Here is a 22,391-nt window from a genome sequence, read left to right as displayed (position 1 = left end):
CGTGGAAGTCACTCGTTGAGCATCCTATTACGGACACCGACTGCTTTGAACAAGTTAGGCCAATTATGATGCACTGAAGTCCAGTAGTGGCTGCTATTACTGATACTGTACTTACCTTGAGACAAACTTACCTTGCCTAAAGGATAGAGGTATCTGCAATTCTGCTGTTGGGATTTCTGAATGAGAGAACACTTGCTCCAGGTACATTTGACCTCCCTTAAGGCAATGCTATTGTTAATGGCCAATCAGTCCCACACTTCAGTTCCGGGTTAAGGCTACTGTAGTCATATTGAACCTCTGGACTTTGAGGGGTTACTGCAAAGATGTGCATCGCCTTTTGGGTGGGCTAGAGCCAAACATTCATCTTGAAGGGCCAGCCTTTTCCCACAAAGGCTGTGGAGAAGGGACAGCCTTTAGAGCACGTACCAAAACCACACAACCCTCATGTAAGGAGAGCCACTTCAAAACGACTCTAGAGCAGGAACGGGGAACATGTGGGCAATCCAGATGTTGTTGGACTGCAATTTCTACATGCTTTACAATTGGTTATGCTAAGGCTGATAGGAGTTGCAGCCCAACAACATCTGGAGGTCCACCACAGTTACTCTATCTTTGCATTCGAACTTTTAGATAGATACTTGGAGGTTGCTGCTATCCAATCGAGGGCGAGGTGGGCTCATTGTAAACCAGCTGTAACAAATAGCTCAGAAAAGCATAGACCACGATTCCACCTGCCATTGCTCAAGCCATTTTATAAAACTTTTATACAGCACTATGCAAACTTACAGACCGTACAGGCCCTAATGGATTTCCATTCCACCTGCCCTCAAAAGAGGGGTTGTGTTATTTGCACCGGATGAAAGAAGGAACCCCAGACAACTGAGCAAGATGGACACACGTTAGCCAGAAGGGATCAGGCTTTATTGTTTAAGCCAGACACATCTCAGTTTGATTTTTATTTTAAAACCAAAATAAATAAATCAGGCTGTGAGTTTTTGGGGAGCTCCAGGGTAGCACTATCTCAGAAGAGAAAACCTTCCTCTCCCACTAGCCCTTAGCTTTGGCAAAGGTTAGACACCAGGATTTTTTTCTTCGGCAGAGCTAAAGAACAAAACATTGCAGTCCCACAAGTAACCATAAAACCACCGCCTTGACGGCCCTACCCCTCTAACATTGCGAATCACTTTTGGAGTGTGCTGTTCCCACTAGTGAAGCAGCACAGATGCTTATATTATAGAAAAGTCTTTATTCACAAGATGGCACACGCTTTTGGTACGGCTGGCAGCACACACAGAAGAAAGGGAGGAGATAGAAGAAGCTGTGCTTCTCTCAGAAATGCCCAGAGGTCAGCCAGGCAGATACTGAAGACAGCCAAAGAGTCCAGATTTTGAGGGGGAGGGATGGGAGGTTCCAAGATGATGTGTCAGCATGTACAGACCACATTCCGAAGCTCAGGGAATTGAAACAGAATAGACAGACTTAGGTAGAAATGCAGCTTGGCATGTGCTGTATGATCGCTCCAAAGCAGGCACTGCTATGTTCAGGATTTTATCTCTTGAGCATCCTTGCCAATCAAGTCACTGCCGCCATTGCCACCATGTGACACTGTGCTGGCTGCATGGAGAAAAAAGGAAGCGACAGCCAAAGCACTGAGGTACATTCTATTACTGGCAGACCACTGCATAATGACTTTGACTGGAAGCAATAGCCAATTATCAGCAGTTGGGTAAAAAGAACCGAGTAATATCAACAGTCCCTGGCACAAAGGCCACAAAGACTGTGGATTGAACTGTGGTTGCTCTTGAGGCTATAGATTTTAGGAGGAACATGAAGGACATCAGCACTGCTAAGGTCAATCAAGATAACCCACTGTGAAGTAGAAACTTTCAGGCTCATCTGGAATAAATTTTGAGCTATCTTGTTATGATATTAACTATTGAGATGGGCCTTGTTCTGGCAGCAGGATATGTGTTCAAAGCTTAGAAACCCCCAACACCTGAGAAATCCCAGAAAGGCAGAAGGCTACAGTGGGAGAGAATCACATAAAAGACGTTTGGAACTACCTCAAAGCCTCTCTGCTTAAAGCCATAAAATATTACTGATTTCACCAGTATCCCCACTACATGGGCTCTGTGTTTGGTCTTCTCCTGAATTACAAGGCTTCTCAATGAGAAGTAGGTAGAAGTTACTGCTCCAATCAAAGGTTCATGTGGTCCTAACTTCTGCTTATGGTATAAACTCATAGAGCAAGGAGCTTATACCATAAGCTCCTTTCTCTATACCACAGGGCAAGCAACACTTCAATCCAGCAACAAGGAAGATTGGATTTTTATATCTATATTTGAGCCTACGGGCACATTTATCTATCTGAATAGAAAGCCATGTGCATGTCAGAAACACTGACACAAAAATTATTCTTCCAGGCTACATATCAACAATGCCACTTAGGTATGATCTAGGACTCCTCGAAAGTTTTATAGGGACAACAATGTTTTTTCCAGCCTTTAAAAAAAACTTATCCCATCCGCCAATTCCATAAGCATAAGTAATCCTTAAAAACATTGCTAAACTCCAAGTACAACACTGGGGAACCATCACTATGGAGGAAAAATTTGAAGTAAGTGTAGACCAAAGATTGACCCCATTTGTCTGGAACAAAGGAAAGCAAGTGCAATATGATCATACACTGTGAAGGGAAAAATCACCCTTCTGCTCAAATAATAGAACAGAGTCTCAAATGCAGCTTTGCTCCTGATACAGAATTATAGGATAAGCAAGGATGCACTTTGGTAAGATTTAAGAATCTATATCAAGTTTTTTTTTCATAAGTGACATGTTTGTGGGAACCCAGTGAATTTTCATAATTTCCAAATATAGATGTCTCAAGCTCTAGTCACAGCCTGAAAGTGAAGCAAACCAGAAGGCCCATATAGCTATAGCTATGGTGACTATGTAACAGAGCCCTTAGATTCCACTAAATAACAGATTCCTACCCTTAGATGTGATAAAGGATTATTAAGTGTTGCAGTTTTATAAAACCAAACCAGATCAGTGCCTGGCTTGGTAATTCCATCTTCTTCACTGAAGGGAATAAACCTTCTGCAGAAGAATGACTGAATGCAGGGTGTCTGTGTGTTCAGTATGGACAATGCTAGGTTGCTAAACCACAGAAATCAGCAGCAGTGATTTAGGGTGCTAGCCCAGGATTTTCAGTGCTAGGGATGTGGTGCTTAAGGAACGGGGAACTCATGACACAATCGAAGAGCTAGGCCAGATCAAACATTTCTAGGGAGACAAGGGGAGTGAAACGACCACCACACCTCTTACCTCTCCAGGTGGGCATATTTGTGTTGGGGATTTAAAAGCAGTGCCTGCTTCCAGAATCACTTTTGCGTTCGAAACAATGACTCGTGCATTACCTGGAGTCATCACAGTCTCCAACATGAAGACTCACTTGGAAGGCAAATGCCAGTCCCTCCAAAGGCCTCAAGTTTTGGAGCAGTGGAGCCGGCAAGGCCCAAGGTTTTTCATAAAGGTTTGTGCTGGAGTGACACCACACTGCTCCAGAGGTTTGAGCTGCAGCATACAGAAGAGAGAACTTAACACAAGCGTTCTGGACAGGGTTATTGAAGAGGCAGTTCCTCAACGCAAACAAGAGGTTAATAATAGACGCCTTAAGTTAGTTTACAAGGTCTATAGTTAAGGACATAGAAAGGAAGTGAGCAGACAGACAGAAATACACAGAGTGCACTGCGGAACCAGTTCCAAGTGTATCTAAGACAAGCCCTTGAAAGAGTCGAGGTTGAAGGCAGTATCTGAGAAGCGCTGCAGTTCCGTCAGATGATTCTTTTTGTTGCCTGTAGCTGGTGAAGCAGCAGGTACACGTCCAGCATACCTAGAGCAAGGACAGCAGAAAAGATTGCATGCTTATCTGTCACTGGAGTTCAAGTGTTCATCTCCAGTCACCTAAATACTTTGGGCCCTTATATCTGTAGCCTCATAAACCTCTTTTCCTGGGTTAGCTGTCAGAAACTAACAGCTAGGCTTCCGTTCCCTTCTGTAGTTTGGTTGAGTTGGTCCCACACCAACTTTGCCCTCTTTTCCTGGATTGGACCATTCCTGCGCTCCCAGTGCACTTGGCATACCCCACAAGCAGGAATCAAGGTAATCTCCTTAAGTCCAAGAACATCACCATCACTGAGTAGTAGTTGAGAGCGAAGCATAGTTCATATACACATCTACCTACGCCATACCTATATCTACTCTCCCCTGTGCCTGTTTGGTGCATTCCCTTCCCCTTCTTATTGTTTTGTTATGATTCTATTAGAATGTAAGCCTATGCGGCAGGGTTTTGCTATTTTATTGTTTTACTCTGTACAGCACCATGTACACTGATGGTGCTATATAAATTATTATTAATAATAATAATAATATGAAGCTTGCCATCCCCCATCTCATCTGACCAGCTGAAGAGGTTACTTACCACACCGGCTTTGCACGGTCGATGGTTGTGCGGAGTCTAGGCTTCACATAGTCGTAATATCCTTGGTTTTTGTGCTCTTCTTGACACCAAACCAGGTCTGCATTTGGGTATTTATGGAATTCCTTCAACAGGAGGTCAAAGGGGAATGGCGATAGCTACAAGCAACAGAAAAGGCCTCTGGTTCAGAAGGGTTATGAGCTGCCGATATCATACACAAATTACAGTGGAGAAGACTTTGGTTCGCAAGATCCAGGTGGTAAAAGAAATGGGACTACAGCATTTTAACCAAGTAAGACACTTACACGGTCAATAAGGTTTTTCGTTTTTTTTTTTTTAAAAAAAATCCGCATTATTATGTTATCTGAAATCTGAGGTGGCTTTCTAGGTAGCAGTCATTTTGGCATTCACCCCTTTCTCCTGCAAGTAATTACTTAAACATTTACCTCCATCCTTGCTCATGTACCAGGTGGGGAAGCAGCAACGCCCCCAAGGTCTAATGGAGATGCTCACTGTAGAAATCCCTGCTGGCCTGAAACCACAAGTATTCTGCAAACTGCTGCTTATCATTAAGTCAGACTGTTACCAGAGCTAGCCGCCTTTCATGATCCCGCCCCCCCCGCCCCCAAATGAGCAACGGCTCCATTTTAGAAGTTTACCCCACAAAGCTCAGCTGCAGTATTAGAATATGCCAAGTGGGGTTCCACTCTCTCTAGAAGAATATTTGGAAGGTAGAAATAGAATATCTGGATAGGGGGTTTGGAACATCTCTTTGAAACTCAGCAGATTCTTTTTCTAAAATTCCGTTGGCTTTAAAGCTAGGATCTGAAACACTTTGTTTCAGTTCTCAGGAAGCCACAGTGCAGATCCATATTTCTAAGTCACAGAAATATATTTTCCACACACGCCCCTACCTGCTCCACCCTTGTGATGGCCACATCTGCTTCCATTGCGCGGGTCTTGCGCTCTCGAGTGAGTTCATAATAGACTTTGCCAGTGCAGAAGAGAACTCGCTTGACCCCTTCTGGATTCTGTGCAGCAGGGCCACTTTCTGGGATAACACGCTGGAAATGTGTGCCTACAATGGAGCACAGATATTGTTATTATTTATTAGCTATATAACGCCATCAATATGCATGGCACTTTACAGAGTACAAAAGGACAGGTCTCTGTCTAGAAGAGCCTACAAACTAAAATTCAACCCAGGAAAAACAGATGAATGAGAAGGAAGTGGATGCAGGGATAAACAGGGAAGTAAAGTGCAGTTGCTTCCGGTGAACATGCTTAGCTTACTTACAGGTCACAGTTAATGCTAGTGCAATTTTCCTGATGGACAAATGCCAGACTATTATCTGATGCCATTAACATTTACATGAACAAGACTGAGCTGCTTAAATCACCAATATTATGAATGCAGGACCAAAACAGCTCTGCAAATAATGGTTTGGAGAACTTTGGTCCCCAGCCGACCAACCTGAACTTGGGGTTCCTAGGTCAGCCATCAGATACCTGGGTCACACACAAGCAGCCATGGAAAATTAGTTCCTGTGTGCCTCTCTCTTCACAGAGAACTCAAAGAAGCAAGGCACTGTTCCTCAAAGCCCACTGCCATCAGCAGCCTTCTAGGGCATCATTTAAGGGTGGTGAGGACATCAGTCTTCCCTACCTCTCTTTAAGGGTCACAGTCCCCTCTAAAAAGGCAGGCAAAGCAGCCAATGTGGCACTCTTTTGTATTACCGGTCTTGCTAAACCTAATTTGACTGGAGGGCAGCTGCCATTCACCACTGGCAATCTGGTGAACAGCAGATTGTAAGAATGAGCTACAGCCCATCCCCCCACCCCTCTCGAACACGGATGAGTCTCAACATCACCAGGACAAAATCCCAATGGATCAAGCAAGTATGCCATTGAACTGTTACTACAGAACACTGTGGCAGCATTTAAAGTGTTCTATGGGAAGTTGTTCCTATATTCTCCTAACAAACTGAAACAGAAACCAGAGTGAGGTCTGTTACATGGTAATATGTGGAGCAGGTAAAAGGAAGCAAGTTCCTTTAGTATTCCCCTAAGGTAACCATTTGGTGCATACTCTCTGCCCTGCTATATTTCTAGCTACCACATGAATTGTACAGGAGGTGGTCTGGCAGCAGGCCTTCAGCTAAGGCAGGAGTGGGCAACTTGTAGCCCTCCAGACGTTTTGGCTTAAACTTCCATTGTCTTTTACCATTGTCTCTGCAGGTTGGGGCGGATAGGAATTGTAGGCCAAAACATCTGGAGGACCACACATTGTCCTCACTCGAGATAAAGCTTAACAGCTTGTCAATAAACTTGCTGCCTTGTGGCAACATGAAAAATAGCTCAGGTTTCATTAGGGGGCACAGTTGCCCCAAAGCAAGGGTATCATTTCCTCACCTGACTATCAGGTCACATATCTTCCACCTGATGATGATGATGATATTATTATTATTATAAGAGATTAACATAGATGGAGGGCCAGATTATTCTCCAAAGGTCTGCTGGAACAAAAAAGTTTTAGCCTGCTTCCAAAAGCCCATCAAGGAGGGAGCCAGCCTAGCTTTTCCGGGAAGAGAGTTCCAAAGTACTGGAGCAGCCACCGAGAAGGCCCTCTCCTATGTTCCCACCAAGCGCCTGTGATGATGGTGGGACTGAAAGAAGGGCTCCTCCAGAAGATCTCAAAGCACGGGCAGGCTCATAAGGGAGAATATGTTCTTTCAAATAACCTGGACCCAAGCCATATAGGGCTTTATAGGTCATAACCAGCACTTTGAATTGAGCCCAGAAACAGACTGGAAGCCAGTGGAACAGTTTTAACAGGGGAGTTGTATGCTCCCGGATAGTGGAATACAAGAGAAGAAATTCTTCCCTGAAACCAGTCCCAAGCCTGCTGTACCTGGCAACATGTCATCAAAGCTGGACCGAGCTTCAGGGTGGCGCAACAGTGACTTTGGAGTGAAGACTATCAGCTAAAAAAAGAGAGAGAAAAGGATTGACAAATACAGAACACACATCAAGATAGTTATATTTACCAATATATTTTCATGCTTGTAAATATAGACATTTTAATCACCTTATTTCTTCATTTTTTTTTAATATAAGAAACTGCATCATTCTTATAGAGTTCCATCAGATGACCGTTTTAATGCACGCTTGTTACTGGGCACTCACGGATTTTTGCAGGTCTCTCTCACGACGTTGTCTGCCTCCCGCCCCTTCTTTGCACCACAAAAAAACACCCCAGTAAGTCTGACTTAAAATAACAATGGAGGTTGTTATTTTGCTGTATACAGGAGAAGCAGCGTGATCAAAACGGCCCACTGAATGGGCCACGTGCACGTTGTTTACTTCCTCTTTCAAAAGAGGATGTAATGAGGGACTAACATGATAGCAGAGAAGCGTCGGGAAGCAAATATAATTTCCCCCTGTGTGATGATGCTCATAGAATGATCCAGAAGATAGCAACATGAAGGGCTAAAACACAACGGTGAAATACAGAGGGCCAAACTGACTACAGAAGAAATCTAGGATGGTAATCTTTTTAGGAATACCAATGAAGCTGAATGTAATCTGAGATGCCACGGCCCCTTACAACATTGCAGGTGGTGTTACGGTGAAAGTCTTAGGAGTCTAGCAGTGTGAAATCCAAAATTTGCATCCACTGTGATGTTGCAAGAGATCGCGACTCATACCCCTTTGATCATACAAGCAGGCATTTGGAGGAGCAATACGTTTAGACGAGCCATAGCTCTTAAGCAAGGAACCTTTCTGGGCAAGTTCTGAGCAAGTTTTATATGTTTCATTATACAGCCACTAGATGGCCCTGTGTATACTGCAATATAACAGGATTCTAGAAATTCACCGGAAATTTATTGTGCTTCAAAACACACTAAGGTCTCTTACCCCATTTACCCCACTGAGAATAACGCTGATATAATGGCCAGAAAGCACAAGGGTGTCCCGGGAGGTTGACAACATTGTGTAAAGGACCCACAAAAAATGTGAGTGATCAATCACGAGTGCACAATAAAACCTCATGTAGAAGCGCCTCAAGTAACAGTGCTGCAGCATAGTAAGATTCCACCAACAGTGGCTTGGGTTGCAATATACTTTTTGCAACTTGGGTTGCAATATACTTGGGTGGGTTGCAATATACTTGGGTTGCAATATACAAGAAAAACTTCCTGACTGTTAGAGCAGTACAACAATGGAACCAGTTACCTTGGGAGGTTGTGGGCTCTCCCACACTAGAGGCCTTCAAGAGGCAGCTGGACAAGCATCAGTCGGGGATGCTTTAGGGTGGATTCCTGCACTGAGCAGGGGGTTGGACTCGATGTCCTTGTATGCCCCTTCCAACTCTGCTATTCTATGATTCTGTGACTCTCCAGCAAGGGCTGGAGCCACTGAAGAAGCATTCTACAGAGGCCTTCAAGAGGCAGCTGGACAACCATCTGTCAGGGATGCTTTAGGGTGGATTCCTGCACTGAGCAGGGGGTTGGACTCGATGGCCTTGTAGGCCCCTTCCAACTCTGCTATTCTATGATTCTATGAATTTGCTTCTGTTTCCTGGTTAAAGGCACAGGGTTCAGTTTTCTCATACAACAGAGCTTTGCCTTTGCTTGAGGCAGTAATAAAACAGGGGAACAACAACAACAAAAAGTTCTGCATGCAGGTTTAGAGTCTTTTCATCATCCCAACTTGTATGATGTGTTGCGCTCCACTGGGCTTTTATCCTTAATTAGAGCTGGAAGGACTCTAGCGGGGGAGGGGGACGCACAAGCCCCTTCTGTGCTAAGGAAGTCATTCTTCATACTGACCGGCTTCCGGAAAGGGAGAAGTATCTGCCTCCGCACAACATGGAAAAAGTTTGCTGGCGTGGAGCAGTTCACTACAATCCAATTGCAGTCATACAGCTGGCGCACATCAAAGTCATCGAGTTTCTAGAGGAGGATGACAACAATGAGAGTTCAGAAACAGCTGGAAAGAGTTGCATGCATCACAGGCAAGTAGACAGAACCCCCCATAAAATCAGTTCTACAGTATATGCTTCTATCACACAGTTCTTTGATTACTAGTGAAGGATCCAGTATGACCTGTGTTGTGCAGGTATTATAGCACCAAGTCTTTCACTGAAAATTCAGGGAAATGGCTTCACTGCCCAGGACTAAGCAGCCATTCCATGTACTACCTTGCTGAAGTTTCCAGAAACCTCTTCTCAATACTGTAAGAAATAGGGCTGGCATGCATGTGTGCATGCGGAGGAAGAAAGGAAAGGATCAGAAAGCATGCTCTCAGAGACGCAACTCACCGGGAAGACATCTGGATCGTCATTGCACATTTGCAGGAATCGCTCTGGTCTGGCAGAAGAATGCTCGGGGCCCTGTAAACAAACAGGGCGTTTCAAGGATCTGGATGAAAGCTTTTCCTTGGGTAAACAGTACAGTGCTTGGGCACCAGCAATAGTCAACATTTTAAACAAAACCACTATTCTGAGTGAAGAGTCCCAACTTCACTGTCTTACAGATGTACCCACATTTTTCACTCTACCATCTGCTTCAGAAGCCCAGAACACCGGGCTTTATTATTCCTCATTTCTGCTTTAGCCATGTACATGTAGTGGAAACGAGTGTGTCAAATCAGCCCATAAACCAAAACATAGTAGGCTTATGGGGTTCTAACTTCTTCAACCCGCAGAGAAGCATTTTGCATGGGGTAAACACTAGGTACAAGCCTATCCAGTATCTGAATGTAAGAGAAAAAAGGTTGTTTATTAACAAGAGTGCTTCCTTACCATGCCCTCCATGCCATGAGGAAGCAGAAGTACAATGCCGTTTTGTCTCACCCACTTCGCCTGTCCAGAGCAGATGAACTGGTCAATAATACACTGAGCTGTATTGTGGAAGTCACCAAACTGAGCTTCCCACAGCACTAAAGCATTGGGGCTGGCCATAGCAAAGCCTAGCTCAAATCCTGCAATGACATAAATTAAAAACGTGCTTTTCTGGAACATGATCAACTACCATTTGGAGACAATATTAAAATGACCCCCCTTAATTCCTGTAGGGAGCAGTGAGATGTACCTACCCAGCACTCCATACTCTGAGAGAGAGCTGTTGCAGACTGTGTATGGAGCTTGGTTGGGCCACAGATGGTTCATGGGAATACAGGTCCTCTTGTCAACGTTCTGGTCATGTAAGACATGGTGCCGATGGCTGAAGAGTAAAGACAGTCAATGGAAATGTTGCCCAAGTGCAATTTAATTAGTTAGAGCAAACTTGCAAAGAGGATTCTAGTCATCAAAAAAACCCTTTTATCCATTTGCCCTTCCATGCTTATGGTTAGTCATTTGTGGCACACAGCACTGAAGTTGGGAAGAACTGGTTTTCTTCCAGTGTGGAATAGCCACACTGCCTGGATGCTTGGAGGCAATTATCGCGTGCTACAGATAAATGACATGTGCAGCCCTATGTAGAGTTAGGTGCATCTAAGCACCCTTTGAAATCACCTAACTACATTGCACTGTGCCCTTAACAGATTTACACTGCTCTAGTCCAGATTTTGTGTGCAGATGTAGAAGCAATAAACCAAACTCTTATAATTATGGCCTGCTGCTAATATTACATACATTGGTATTTTGCATGCCTAAAAGGGTTATGGAGACTCGGAGTCTGTTAAAGAAGGACTGGCAAAATACAGCCAGGTAAACACTTTACCTGAACGTTCCTCTCTCGACATCCTGTCCGCTCAGTCGGATATGGATTCCCTCTTTCAGGAGAGAGCCAAATGCCATGTACTCTGCTAAAGCCCAGTCTACAGTCCTATTAGTAACCATCTCCCCACGTGTTTTTAGAATCCTGCTTAAGCCTGCAAAGAGAAAGAGTTTTCAGCATGCCTTGAAGAAATTAGCATGGTTGCTTCCAAAATATAGATTCTGGGGCAACACTGTTTACACACATGCTCAAGGCTTTCTAGGGTGCCTTGAAAGATGCTGCTTTAGCAAACATATGGTAAAGTAGTGAAAAAGAAGATGAGAGTGCAAAGAAAAAAAATGTGGAGAAGGAACAAAGTTAAATAAGCTCAGTTCTGAAGACCTTTCCACCTTAATTTGTAAATGAAATGGACTGGCATTAAGCCAAGCCAAAATGTACTGTGACATGTTATATGAGGAATGGCTACACAGTCATGAAGGCCGAAAGAGTCAGCAGAGCACACAAATTGCTGAACATTCCATTAGTTGCTCAACTTCTATCCAGAATTGACTTTAAGGAAATGTGCAAAAGATATTGTACACATGGAGTCCTTAAAGGCAGATAGGAGAAATGAAATACCGCTATTATTCAGCCCACTGTGACCTACGCTCATGATGGGCTGCACAAGAGCTTTAGTGCTGTAACATGACTCTTGAGTATTCCCCCACCCCACCCAACCCTGTCACCACAGTGGAACATCTAACAGCTTCTTCACTAGTAGGTTGCTTTCCCCAATTGTTCCCACTGTCTGCTCCCCTTGCTCATCCTGCAGTCTAAGAGTCTATCACTTCTGCTAGACCCAAATGGTTGTCTTAAGGCTTATTACTCAAAGAAGCTCAGTGTTGCCTTCTCTTGTGCAGGCCTTCATTGCATTGAAAAGGGAAACCTACATAAACTACACATCTAGAAAATCGTACCGCCATGAATTGTGAAGTTTTCAACAGGCACTGAGCTGGCCACCTTTCCTATATGGGCCAAATCTTCTTCATTCAGACCAGTAGAAGGGCAGATCATGCTCCTGGGTTGGCCATCCAGAGTGAAGAAACCTGGGGAAGCAAATGAAAGCTCTTTAAAGGATGAAGCTGACATTCACAGGAGAAACAAGCTTTCACTGCTGGAAAAATAACTAAACAGTGACCTTGCCTATTTCCTTTTGAGAAGAATTTGGCAAAGAAACCATGCTGAGCTAAACTACCGAAAGGGATATTCTTGCCAGAGCATCTGTACAAAGGACAGAACCTGTTCAGAAAGTGCCCTTCTCTTCAATGCAAGACCATTTTGTTTACCAAGTGTGCAAAGCTTGCCACACTTGGTCCTTGTACTGAATATTCAGTACTAGAAGTACTGGGCAAGAATATCTCCTTTTAGTGCCAGGAACTGCAAGTGTAATCTATTGGCAGAAGAATTCTTGCTTAACTGAGGCCATTAGGAAGCAATCAGTAACCTACCCGGCCATGGAGAATCTAGCCAATGCTTAATGTGAAGTATTTTCTCATCCTTGGACCTGGCATGGGCCTCTTCACAGATCTTATCATACTTGGAAATCTCCTCCTGAAATGCATAAACACAATGTAGAGGTGAGCCCAACTTCAAGTTCATTTCTGGTAAATAGCATCCAAGGAGTAATCATTATATCTACATCCTCTGCAGGTATTAACTGGGCCTGGGACAACAGTTTTTCTATACTAAACTGAGGGCGTTACTGGTCATGAAAGCTATTTTCCAAGCCAGCAGAAAAAGTTTTCTGACAGGGGTAATCACTATATGAGAAGCCACATCGCCTGTACTAGGGCACAAATGTCACTAAACTGGTTTCAATAAGCCATACAATTTTAGGGAAACATTGCCACCCATGACGAAGAATTGAAAGGCTATTGTCTAGTATTGGCTGTGTCCTGAATATTTCTATGTTATACTGTGCAATGTAAATATGTACAGAAATGGGCATTACCAAGTGTCAAAGATCCGAGAAACTGTAAGAATAGCGATTGAATGTGGAATATCAAGGTGCTCATCTATTAACCTATTTACTATCCGTACCTAAAAGAAAGGGCATGACCCTATGCTAACAGTATGGCAATAAAACAGGACAATCCTAGAGCAAAAAAGGAAGGGAGGTCTGCAAACCCAGGGGACACCACGATAAGCAGAAAGTGTGTGCGCGCGTGCACGGGCGCACATGTGTTAAGGAAAACCCCAAAATCTGAACACCGTGTATGCACACTGTCCATATCCTGCCATGGAAGCCTGATAGCATAAGGACAGAGCACAGGCACAAGGTCCTTTGTGTCCTGGATGGCAGATAGGATGGAAGAAAGTCACTCGCTTTGATTCAATCTAAGGACTAATTGGGAAAGGAAAGGGAATGAATGGGTGAGTTCACACGACACGACAACCCTGTGCGGGTGACAAGTTATGCACTATGGGCTGCTTTGTGAACAACCCACAGTGCGTGGTTGTGCACCTGACAGATGATCGGTGGCTCTTCTCCACCCCACTTTCCCCTTGGTCCTCTGGGTGGCTCCATCCAGTATCTCAGGGGGCTCGATGGCAGAACCCACCTTTTCTACTGCCAAGTTCCCCCTGCCCCCACTCCAAGCACGATCTGGGTTGTGGTCGGAGCCCTTTTGCTTTTTGTTCCTTTTTTTTTGTGCCAAAATGGGGCCAGGAATATTTTTGTCACAGGAGATTCAAACGGATCTAGACGCCACCCCCTCTTTCTCCTCCCATCTGTACTATTATTTATTTATTACATTTTTATACCGCCCAATAGCCGAAGCTCTCTGGGCGGTTCAGAGGGCGGTTACTGACTGCAGCAACCTTTGACGGCCCTCCCTGGGTCAACACCGAATGTTTTTCATGGAAAAGTGCACCCCACCCTGATTTTTGCTCCCAATCGCAATAACGGTTTCCACTTTGACAGTTATAACTTCCTTTCCCTCCCTTCTATTCCACATTTTAGATGCTGCTGCTACCTCCTGGAGTCAGTCTAAAGTAGTGACAATCTTGCCCATATACTAAAGATAGACAGCAGCTGTTTTATGTGCTTTTTACTTAGCACTTTTGTTCTCAGTGGAGCTCCTCCCCTCCATTCAGTCATTAAAAAAGGAAAGACGTTTATAAGGCATCTCTAAGAGGTTCTGATGGGTCACCGGCTACAGATTGTCAAACCATAAATGTAAGTACCTCATACTCGGACTGATTTACCACTCCTTGTGAAATTAGTGTCTCAGCATATTTCTGTAGCACAGGCTTCTGCTTTCGGATCTGCTTGTACATCAACGGCTGGGTGAACATTGGCTCATCCATCTCATTGTGTCCATTTCGCCTGTAGGATACCTGGCACATTTGAAGGAAAAACACACCCTCTGTTAAGTAAGCCTACATATTTCATCTTCCCAAACAAAAATTAGTTTTCAAGCTTATTAGTTATTTGCAAATGCTTGATATGAAAAACTCCAGAGGGACTAATCGTTACCTCAATCAGCATAAAACAGAAGCAATATTTACTGAAATGTTAGCAACACAAGCATGATAATCTTGATTCAGAGGTTGGATCCAGAAGTCTGCACCTGGAAGGGGGCAGGCAGAAATGTTTTTTTCCTGTCCCTTCTTGTCCCCAATGGCTCCTAGAGCCTTCCTGAAAATGCTCCAAAGAGGACTGGGGGACCCTGCTGAGTGGAGTGGGCTATGACATGGGGTGGTGGTGGAAAAACGGATGGAGGCACCTTCTGCTTCTTTCATTCCCCCTGTGAGATGCCCACACCGGGTTGCATTAGAGATGGTGCCTTCTGAGCACTGCCCCCAAAAGTTTGAAACTCTCTTCCAACTAGCCTATGCCTTGCGTCTTCAACACTGGCATTTAGGCAGGCCTTGAAGATCTTCCTCTTTAATGCTCCCATTACTGATTCCATATGTCAGCAGAAGAGCTTCACAAATAATTTCCGTGAACCTGTTCTGATAAGTAGCTTAAAATGTATTTAAAATAATCAAATGACCCCGAGATTTCAGCTTGATGTTTGCCACAAGAGCTAATGTTTCCTTCTAAATATTTTCTTATTTGAGCTCATACACAGATTTACCAATATACTCAAAAGAACCAGAACCACCTACCAGATCCACCACTACATCTTTGTGGAAAGTATTTCGCCATTCCGCTGCCACATTGCATACATACACCACAGCCTCTGGATCATCAGCATTGACATGGAAAATGGGTGCATTAACCACCCGGGCCACATCTGTCGGGTACGGAGAAGACCGAGCCATACGGGGGTCAGTAGTGAATCCAATCTGGAGAAGACAATAGAAACCATTTAAGGAAAGTAACAGTGGAAACAATTAAGAGTTTGGTAAGAGTTATATGAGGACTTAATTAATTAATTAAATGTATAGGCTGACTTTCTGCCAAAGAATGGTGCTCAAGGCAGCTAACAATAAAATCTGGATGAAAAATAAAATCTTCAATTAAAACATAATAATCAAAACAAATTAAAAACATAATTAAAAACACAACAATAATAACAACAACTAATTACAAAACCTCTTCAGCAACAGACCAGCTCATATGCCAAAGGCCTGCCTCAATAAAAATATTTTTGCTTGCCAACAGAAGGACAACAGAGACAGGGACAACCTAGCCTTCCTTGGTGGGGAATTTCAGAGCAGCTCTGGTCTCCACTAATTCATCATCATTGACCTAAAATACTTTATGCATAAGTACTTGACTGCTTAGGCAATGATTCCAAATACAATCCGGCCCAGGATCCACTGAGCAGATTATATTTATAACACAGTTTGGAGCAAAAATTGGCTCCCAAAGCAGCTTGCAATTAAAATCCATTGCAAGAAACACAGGTAGGTATGTGTGTATACATGATGGGGAGCGGGAAGATGGTTCTGGCCCACATGTTTTTCCTTTCTTGTGTTTACAGTTCCTCTTGCCATCACTAACTTAGCTAGTGTATTCCTTTAAGACCCTGCCTTCAGTCTTCTGATAATTGCAGCTCTTTTCGTTCTCTACATGATGATAGCTTTTCCACCAAAAGTCAGAGTAACTGTTGGAGCTTGCCATAACACTGAGAATTTGGGGATTTTCAGTTACTGAAGATGGTGGGTGGAGTTCTTTAGGTTTAAGTTCTCTGCTTTCATGCCCACCTTCCAGCTGCTGGTGGCTGATAATTGCTGAACAGAACTGTCCAGAATACAAAACAGAATGGCGGTGCTCGTGGTGAGAAAACTGTTTTATTTTGGCCTTCACCTCTACTCACATTTTACAGTATGGCTCTTTCTAGAATGAGATTAGTATTCTTATTCAACAAGAGCTTCCTTCCTAGAAGCATGTCCCAACAATGAATTAGGTCAAATTATAAAAGGGCAGTACCTTGGTTATGAACTCAACTATTACAGCTCACCCAACATCACTCCAGGAAGTTAGCATGTTATTCTTCTTTTAGTTTGCAAATACAATAACAAACAAAACACAACACCATCAAGGAGGGAACCACAAAAAAAGAGGGGGAAAGAAGAAAAAGAACCTGGCATATTCTGTAAATTTGCCCATCCAGATGTTTTGGGAGGAACAGGAAGTCAGTAACAGTACTGAGCTGTAACTTAAAACTTCATAATCAAAACAAAATTCACAGAAGTTCTACCAGGAACACAGACACAAATCATTAAGAAGATCAACGTGCTCCTAATCACAGTTGCTCTGAAATTGGAAAAAGGAGCAAGAAAATCTCATAACAAAGATCCAGATTTTACCTGGTTGTTCACTACGACGTGAACTGTCCCATGCGTTGTATAGGAAGGCAGGTCACTCAAGTGGAAAGTCTCATAAACTATACCTTGCCCAGCAAAAGCAGCATCTCCATGCAAAAGGATAGACATCACCTTTGAGGACCAAAACAAACAAATGAAAGGTTTGTCAATAATCTTGAAGCACGAAGTGCCCAGAGCTGAATGTAGAGGTTACAACAATGCGACTGAAGAAGAGATTACTGGCTGGAGAAGGAACAAGCAGTATGAGTTACAAGTACTACTTTGGCACCTGAAAAAAAGAATCTCTCTTCCGTCTGGCCACCCATGCCCAGAGAAAAGAAAAGGACCAGACAGGTTATATATGTCAACTTACTTTCTTCCCTTCAGTGTCTCCACAATAAAATTGTTCTGCCTTTGTCTTGCCCTGAACTACAGGATCAGCAGCCTCCAAGTGGGAAGGATTTGCAACCAATGAAAGAGTGATGTTCCGGTCAGTGACACGATTAATCCTCCGGTGGTACATTCCCAAGTGATACTTTACATCCCCTGAGCCCTGAGAAGAGAGACCAAGTCTGAATTTCTGATACTGTGAATTTTCAGAGCCTCAAGGTAGCTACAAAATATTTATAATTTTATCTTCTGGGAGGGAATGAACCTTGCCCAAGGTGCACAGACTGTTTATCCAGAGCAAGTGCAGAGTTGTCCAGAATACAAAACAGAATGGAGAAAAGGGTGGTGCTGGTGGTGAGAAACCTGCTTTACTTTGGTCTTCACCTGTACTCACATTTTACAGTATGGCTCTTTCTAGAATGAGATTTCAGTATACATTTCTATCCCATATGCAGATAGGCCCACCAGTTGCTGTGAGGAATTACTAATCTTGCAGCAACACTCAGCTGTTACTTTAGATCACTTGAGGAGTGTTAAAAATCTCAAAAGCCTCACCTTTATATAGTTACTACCAAATGGGAGGAGGAGGACAAAGTACTATGGAATCTTAAGTTGTATTATTTACTCCTGAATGTCAGGCTTATACGAAAGGCTAAGTTTAGAGCATTGGGAAGTTCACTTTGACATTCAGTTACAAGAACATGACACAATATTAACCTTGATGAAAAGCTGCTTTAGAGTTCTGGACGACGTTATGATAACCCACGTCTTAGTGCAGAGTTTGCCCTATTGAACAACTACTAAAAGTGCCAGAAGCAAGCTTTTGAGTCACATATGACTTTTGACAGTGAATGTTCAGAGGGGAAAGGGGGCACGTACGTTGCTTTTGTTTTCAAAGTCGTGTATCCAGTATGAGCAAGAGCCCTGTGGAGTAGGAATACATGATCTAGATTAAGGAGTTAGCTCACCTCATCTGCAGCCTCCAGCTTGGAATCAAATTGGCAGAAAATTTGCTCCAACTCCTTCCTAATAACATTTGCAAGCACATTCAGGCGCCCTCTAGAAAACCAAAACCATATTTAGCAAGAAACTGCACAGGTTTATATGCAGACAAAATTCTTTTAATCCATTTTGCCACACCTTCCCTTGCAGTAAAAAGGATTATAGCGTTTCCGGTTTAACTGAATTCTTACCATTACTATGCACAATTCATGTGGCAATCTATGATCCTGTGTTTGCTTTCATGGCAATCCAGTGAGATAGTAATCGATCATTCTCATTTTTAAAATGGGGTAGTGAGACTCAGAGAAGAGTAGCTTGTCCAAGAACACAAAGACAAGACCACTGCAAAGATGACATGCCAGATTCAAGTCCAATTTGTACACCAACCTATCTTCATCACGCTACAAGCTTAACTTCCTTCGGATAATCAGTTTACCCCAAGATCAAAGTTACCTGTGAGGCATCCCCATGATAACATAATCTACTCCTCTCTCACTTGACTTGTCAATTATTGTCTTTAAAGCTGGGATCAGGACTTCACAACCTTCCAAACCAAAACGCTTTTCAGAAGACCACTTCCTATGCAGGAACTCTTCAAATCTGGAAGGAAGAAAATAAGTCACTTTTAAGACAACTGCAGCAGAACCCAGAAAGGTCTTAGCGAGATAATTTTAAGTGAGTTTTGTAAACCAATATGCTACTATCTAAGAGACATTAGAGTGTTGAATTCAACTGGACAAAACTGTAGGGAGGGTTTTAAGGAGGTGTGATAATATCTTTAAAAATTTGCTCAGGAAGGACAATGGATTACATTTTTAAGATGTGGAAGCCAAGCATGGTAAAGAGGTGGTATCCATTCCCCCAGTACTTGTTCCAATGTTCTCCAATGAAAGGAGAAAATGGCAGGGACAGTTGTGATCTCTGCACTCCCATTTGCTCTTCTCTCTATTATTTCCTATTGCAGCCTGAACAAAGGAGAAGAGATAGTGGAGAGGAGTGTATATGGAGATATCTTTGTGTGAGCCCTCCCTCTTGATCTGAAACGGGGAAACAAGACATGGTTAGGCCTCATTTAGAGTATTGCGTCCAGTTCTGGGCTCCACAATTCAAGAAGGATGCAGACAAGCTGGAGCGTGTTCAGAGGAGGGCAACCAGGATGATCAGGGGTCTGGAAACAAAGCCCTATGAAGAGAGGCTGAAAGAACTGGGCATGTTTAGCCTGGAGAAGAGAAGATTGAGGGGAGACATGATGGCACTCTTCAAATACTTAAAAGGTTGTCACACAGAGGAGGGCCAGGATCTCTTCTCGATCCTCCCAGAGTGCAGGACACGGAATAAAGGGCTCAAGTTACAGGAAGTCAGATTCCGGCTGGACATCAGGAAATACTTCCTGACTGTTAGAGCAGTACGACAATGGAACTAGTTACCTGGGGAGGTTGTGGTCTCTCCCACACTAGAGGCATTCAAGAGGCAGCTAGACAACCATCTGTCAGGGATGCTTTAGGGTGGATTCCTGCATTGAGCAAGGGGTTGGACTCGATGGCCTTATAGGCCCCTTCCAACTCTACTATTCTATAATTCTATAAATCTGTATTCAAGATCTGAGACCTTTGCCGCAAAGCAGGGGTGCAAAACCTGCACCTCAACAAGGCATTTACTGTGTCCCACCCAAGGGTGCTATGATCCTCCCACCACTGCTGAATTCACTGCTCCACACCACATGTACTCTTTACTACTTTTCCAACAGAGCCTCACATAGATCGCTCTTTTCGTGCCACAGCTAGCTGTGTTGAAAGAGCAAGATCTGTATCAAGACTGTTGGTGTGTGTGTGTGTCTACGCAGTCCATAACCCAAAACATCATATGTAGCCCTCTGGGCTAACAAGGTTGTGCATCCCTAACCTAAAGCATTATGGATGTGGATCCACAATGAATTGGAACACCAGTAGTATGTAATGGGCTGTAAAGGACAAAGAGGATGTGGAGGGTTTAAAAGGAAGAACATCTGCCACATTGGAGTGAAGCATAAAAAGCATCACTCAGAGAGATGTAGAGGAAGCAGCAACATCTTGTCATGACACGGCAAGCTGCGTTTTCAAAAGGAAGTACATTTTTAAAGTGTCCTCACCCCCGCAATAAAGAAACAGGGTCACATCCTTCTGGATCTCTCAAATATCCTGCTTTATGACTCAAGAGTATGGAAGGCCAGAGTAAAAACAGGATGACGGAAAAATCATAAAGATTCAGAAGAGTATTTTTGCAAGTCATCTAGGGAGTCAGCAGAAAACACGCATACAGACTTAGAGCAGAGAAAAAAGCCAACACTTGAGGGCTTTCCTAAATAAAGAGTAGACTTTTCCTTTCGTGTTAGGCTAAATTCAGTGCTACTAAATTCAATGCAATAATCTATCCCCCGTAATTGGTTGGAGGGAAGGGGGAAGAGGATAGTCATACTCTTGATTGTGCTTTAGCTGGAAAAATATCATCAGGAAGGATGTACGTGGCAGCATCAATGAAGGTGGATTCCTGCACTGAGCAGGGGGTTGGACTCTGTGGCCTTGTAGGGCCCTTCCAACTCTGCTGTTCTATGATTCTATAAGGTGCATAGCCTTCCAAGAAATAACACAAAATGTTTTTAAACTACAAGGTTTACAACAAGGTGGAAATTGCTTTTGAGGAGATGCCTTTAGTGTCCAATTTTTGGTTCTGTGTAACTTTTTGTTTTCATTTTAAAAGACCAGGTGGGTACTCCAGTTCTGAGTGGTACATAAGTAGTGCCTAATCTCTAACAGCACAATTCTATGCATGGCTATTTACAAGCAAGACCCCCTGAGTTCAATGGCACTTATTCCCAAGTAAGTGTGTATGGGATGGCAGCCTAAAACAGCAAAGCTATAAAATGGTATACGAAGAAGGAGGAGCGGCATCACTCACCAACATCTCAGACTAAAACAATTTAAGACATACTTTTCTGTGGACCAGAGCCCATTTCACTGGATGCATGGAATGTCATCCTGAGTTGGCGAGAGTGTAGGTCTTCCTATTCAGTGAAAAATCTCTGTCTCTCTACTATTGGTTAAGAGTCTTTAGACTTCTTGATAGGGAAGATCTCCATAATATACAATTTAATCCTAGGTGGAGCAACAGTTATTTGCTCAAGGAAAAGGACACTTCCCAAGAGAAATGTGCTTTGAAAGGCATGCGGTATGGAGCAAAATGTCTTGGCCTCTTTACATTCCGATTTGCCAAGAATTTCAACACTTGAACAAACTCTCATTCTTCTGGGACATGCACCTAAACTGGTAGGATCCTAATATGTTTCCATGAAATATGAAACCTGGGAGACTTCAGGGCCTGTACTACCACACAGACACACACACTCCCGCCGCCTATAATTTCAATAAGTTTCATTAAATCAGGATGAAGAAGTACCTTGTTGATCGGACTAGTCTAGCCAGCAGGGTGCGCTTCTCCTCACTAGAGAACTGCATGACACCAGGTGTTTCAAATTTCTGCCTTATCCATTGGCACTGCTCCAGATCATTAATAAACATGAATTCTACACCAATGTGCTGACAGTAAGCCATCTGTTTAATATAAAAGGGGAGGACGCAAGTTACAGGAGGAGTTCTGACGAATTCCAAGCACAAATTAAATTACTTTATACAAGTAGTCAAGTGTAAATGTAACCTTATTTATTGTATTTATATCTTTCCTTTCCTCTAAGAAAATTGGGATGGCGCATATTCCATTTTACCCTCACAAACACTCTGTGAGGCAGGTTAGACCAGGGGTGGGCAACTTGAGGCCTTCCAGATGTTGTTAGATGGCAACTCCCATCATCCCTCACCACGGGCTAAATTGGCTAGACTGATAGGAGTTGTGATTCAACAATATCTGAAGGGCCACAAGTTGCCCACCACTGGATTAGACCAACAAAGCAGCCCAAAACCATCTGGTGAAGCTTCACAGATAAGCAAGGATTTGAGCCCAGG

At 43.4% G+C, this 22,391-nt stretch overlaps 1 protein-coding gene across 2 annotated transcripts in view; it reads right to left on the bottom strand.

Moving 5' to 3' along the window:
* Positions 1–899: 899 nt before the first annotated feature.
* OGDH (oxoglutarate dehydrogenase) overlaps positions 900–22,391 on the bottom strand; it is a 58,856-nt gene continuing 37,364 nt past the window's right edge. For both annotated transcript variants that reach the window (XM_063139567.1, XM_063139568.1), the window contains 18 exons: positions 21,829–21,983; positions 18,850–18,996; positions 18,363–18,453; positions 17,378–17,557; positions 17,008–17,136; positions 15,358–15,537; positions 14,431–14,583; positions 12,693–12,795; positions 12,162–12,290; positions 11,209–11,359; positions 10,580–10,707; positions 10,287–10,465; positions 9,804–9,875; positions 9,313–9,435; positions 7,392–7,464; positions 5,395–5,558; positions 4,484–4,638; positions 900–3,895 (listed from right to left, as the gene is read on the bottom strand). In XM_063139567.1, the coding sequence (XP_062995637.1) occupies positions 3,775–3,895; positions 4,484–4,638; positions 5,395–5,558; positions 7,392–7,464; positions 9,313–9,435; positions 9,804–9,875; positions 10,287–10,465; positions 10,580–10,707; positions 11,209–11,359; positions 12,162–12,290; positions 12,693–12,795; positions 14,431–14,583; positions 15,358–15,537; positions 17,008–17,136; positions 17,378–17,557; positions 18,363–18,453; positions 18,850–18,996; positions 21,829–21,983 (2,433 nt within the window). In that variant the 3' untranslated portion in view covers positions 900–3,774. The remainder of the gene's footprint in view (positions 3,896–4,483; positions 4,639–5,394; positions 5,559–7,391; positions 7,465–9,312; positions 9,436–9,803; positions 9,876–10,286; positions 10,466–10,579; positions 10,708–11,208; positions 11,360–12,161; positions 12,291–12,692; positions 12,796–14,430; positions 14,584–15,357; positions 15,538–17,007; positions 17,137–17,377; positions 17,558–18,362; positions 18,454–18,849; positions 18,997–21,828; positions 21,984–22,391) is intronic.

Source organism: Elgaria multicarinata, chromosome 12 (genome assembly GCF_023053635.1).
Source record: "Elgaria multicarinata webbii isolate HBS135686 ecotype San Diego chromosome 12, rElgMul1.1.pri, whole genome shotgun sequence".
NCBI classification, from domain to species: Eukaryota; Metazoa; Chordata; class Lepidosauria; order Squamata; family Anguidae; genus Elgaria; species Elgaria multicarinata.
The sequence above is the reverse complement of the archived record's forward strand: the minus strand, read 5'-3'. Positions and strand labels throughout refer to the sequence as shown.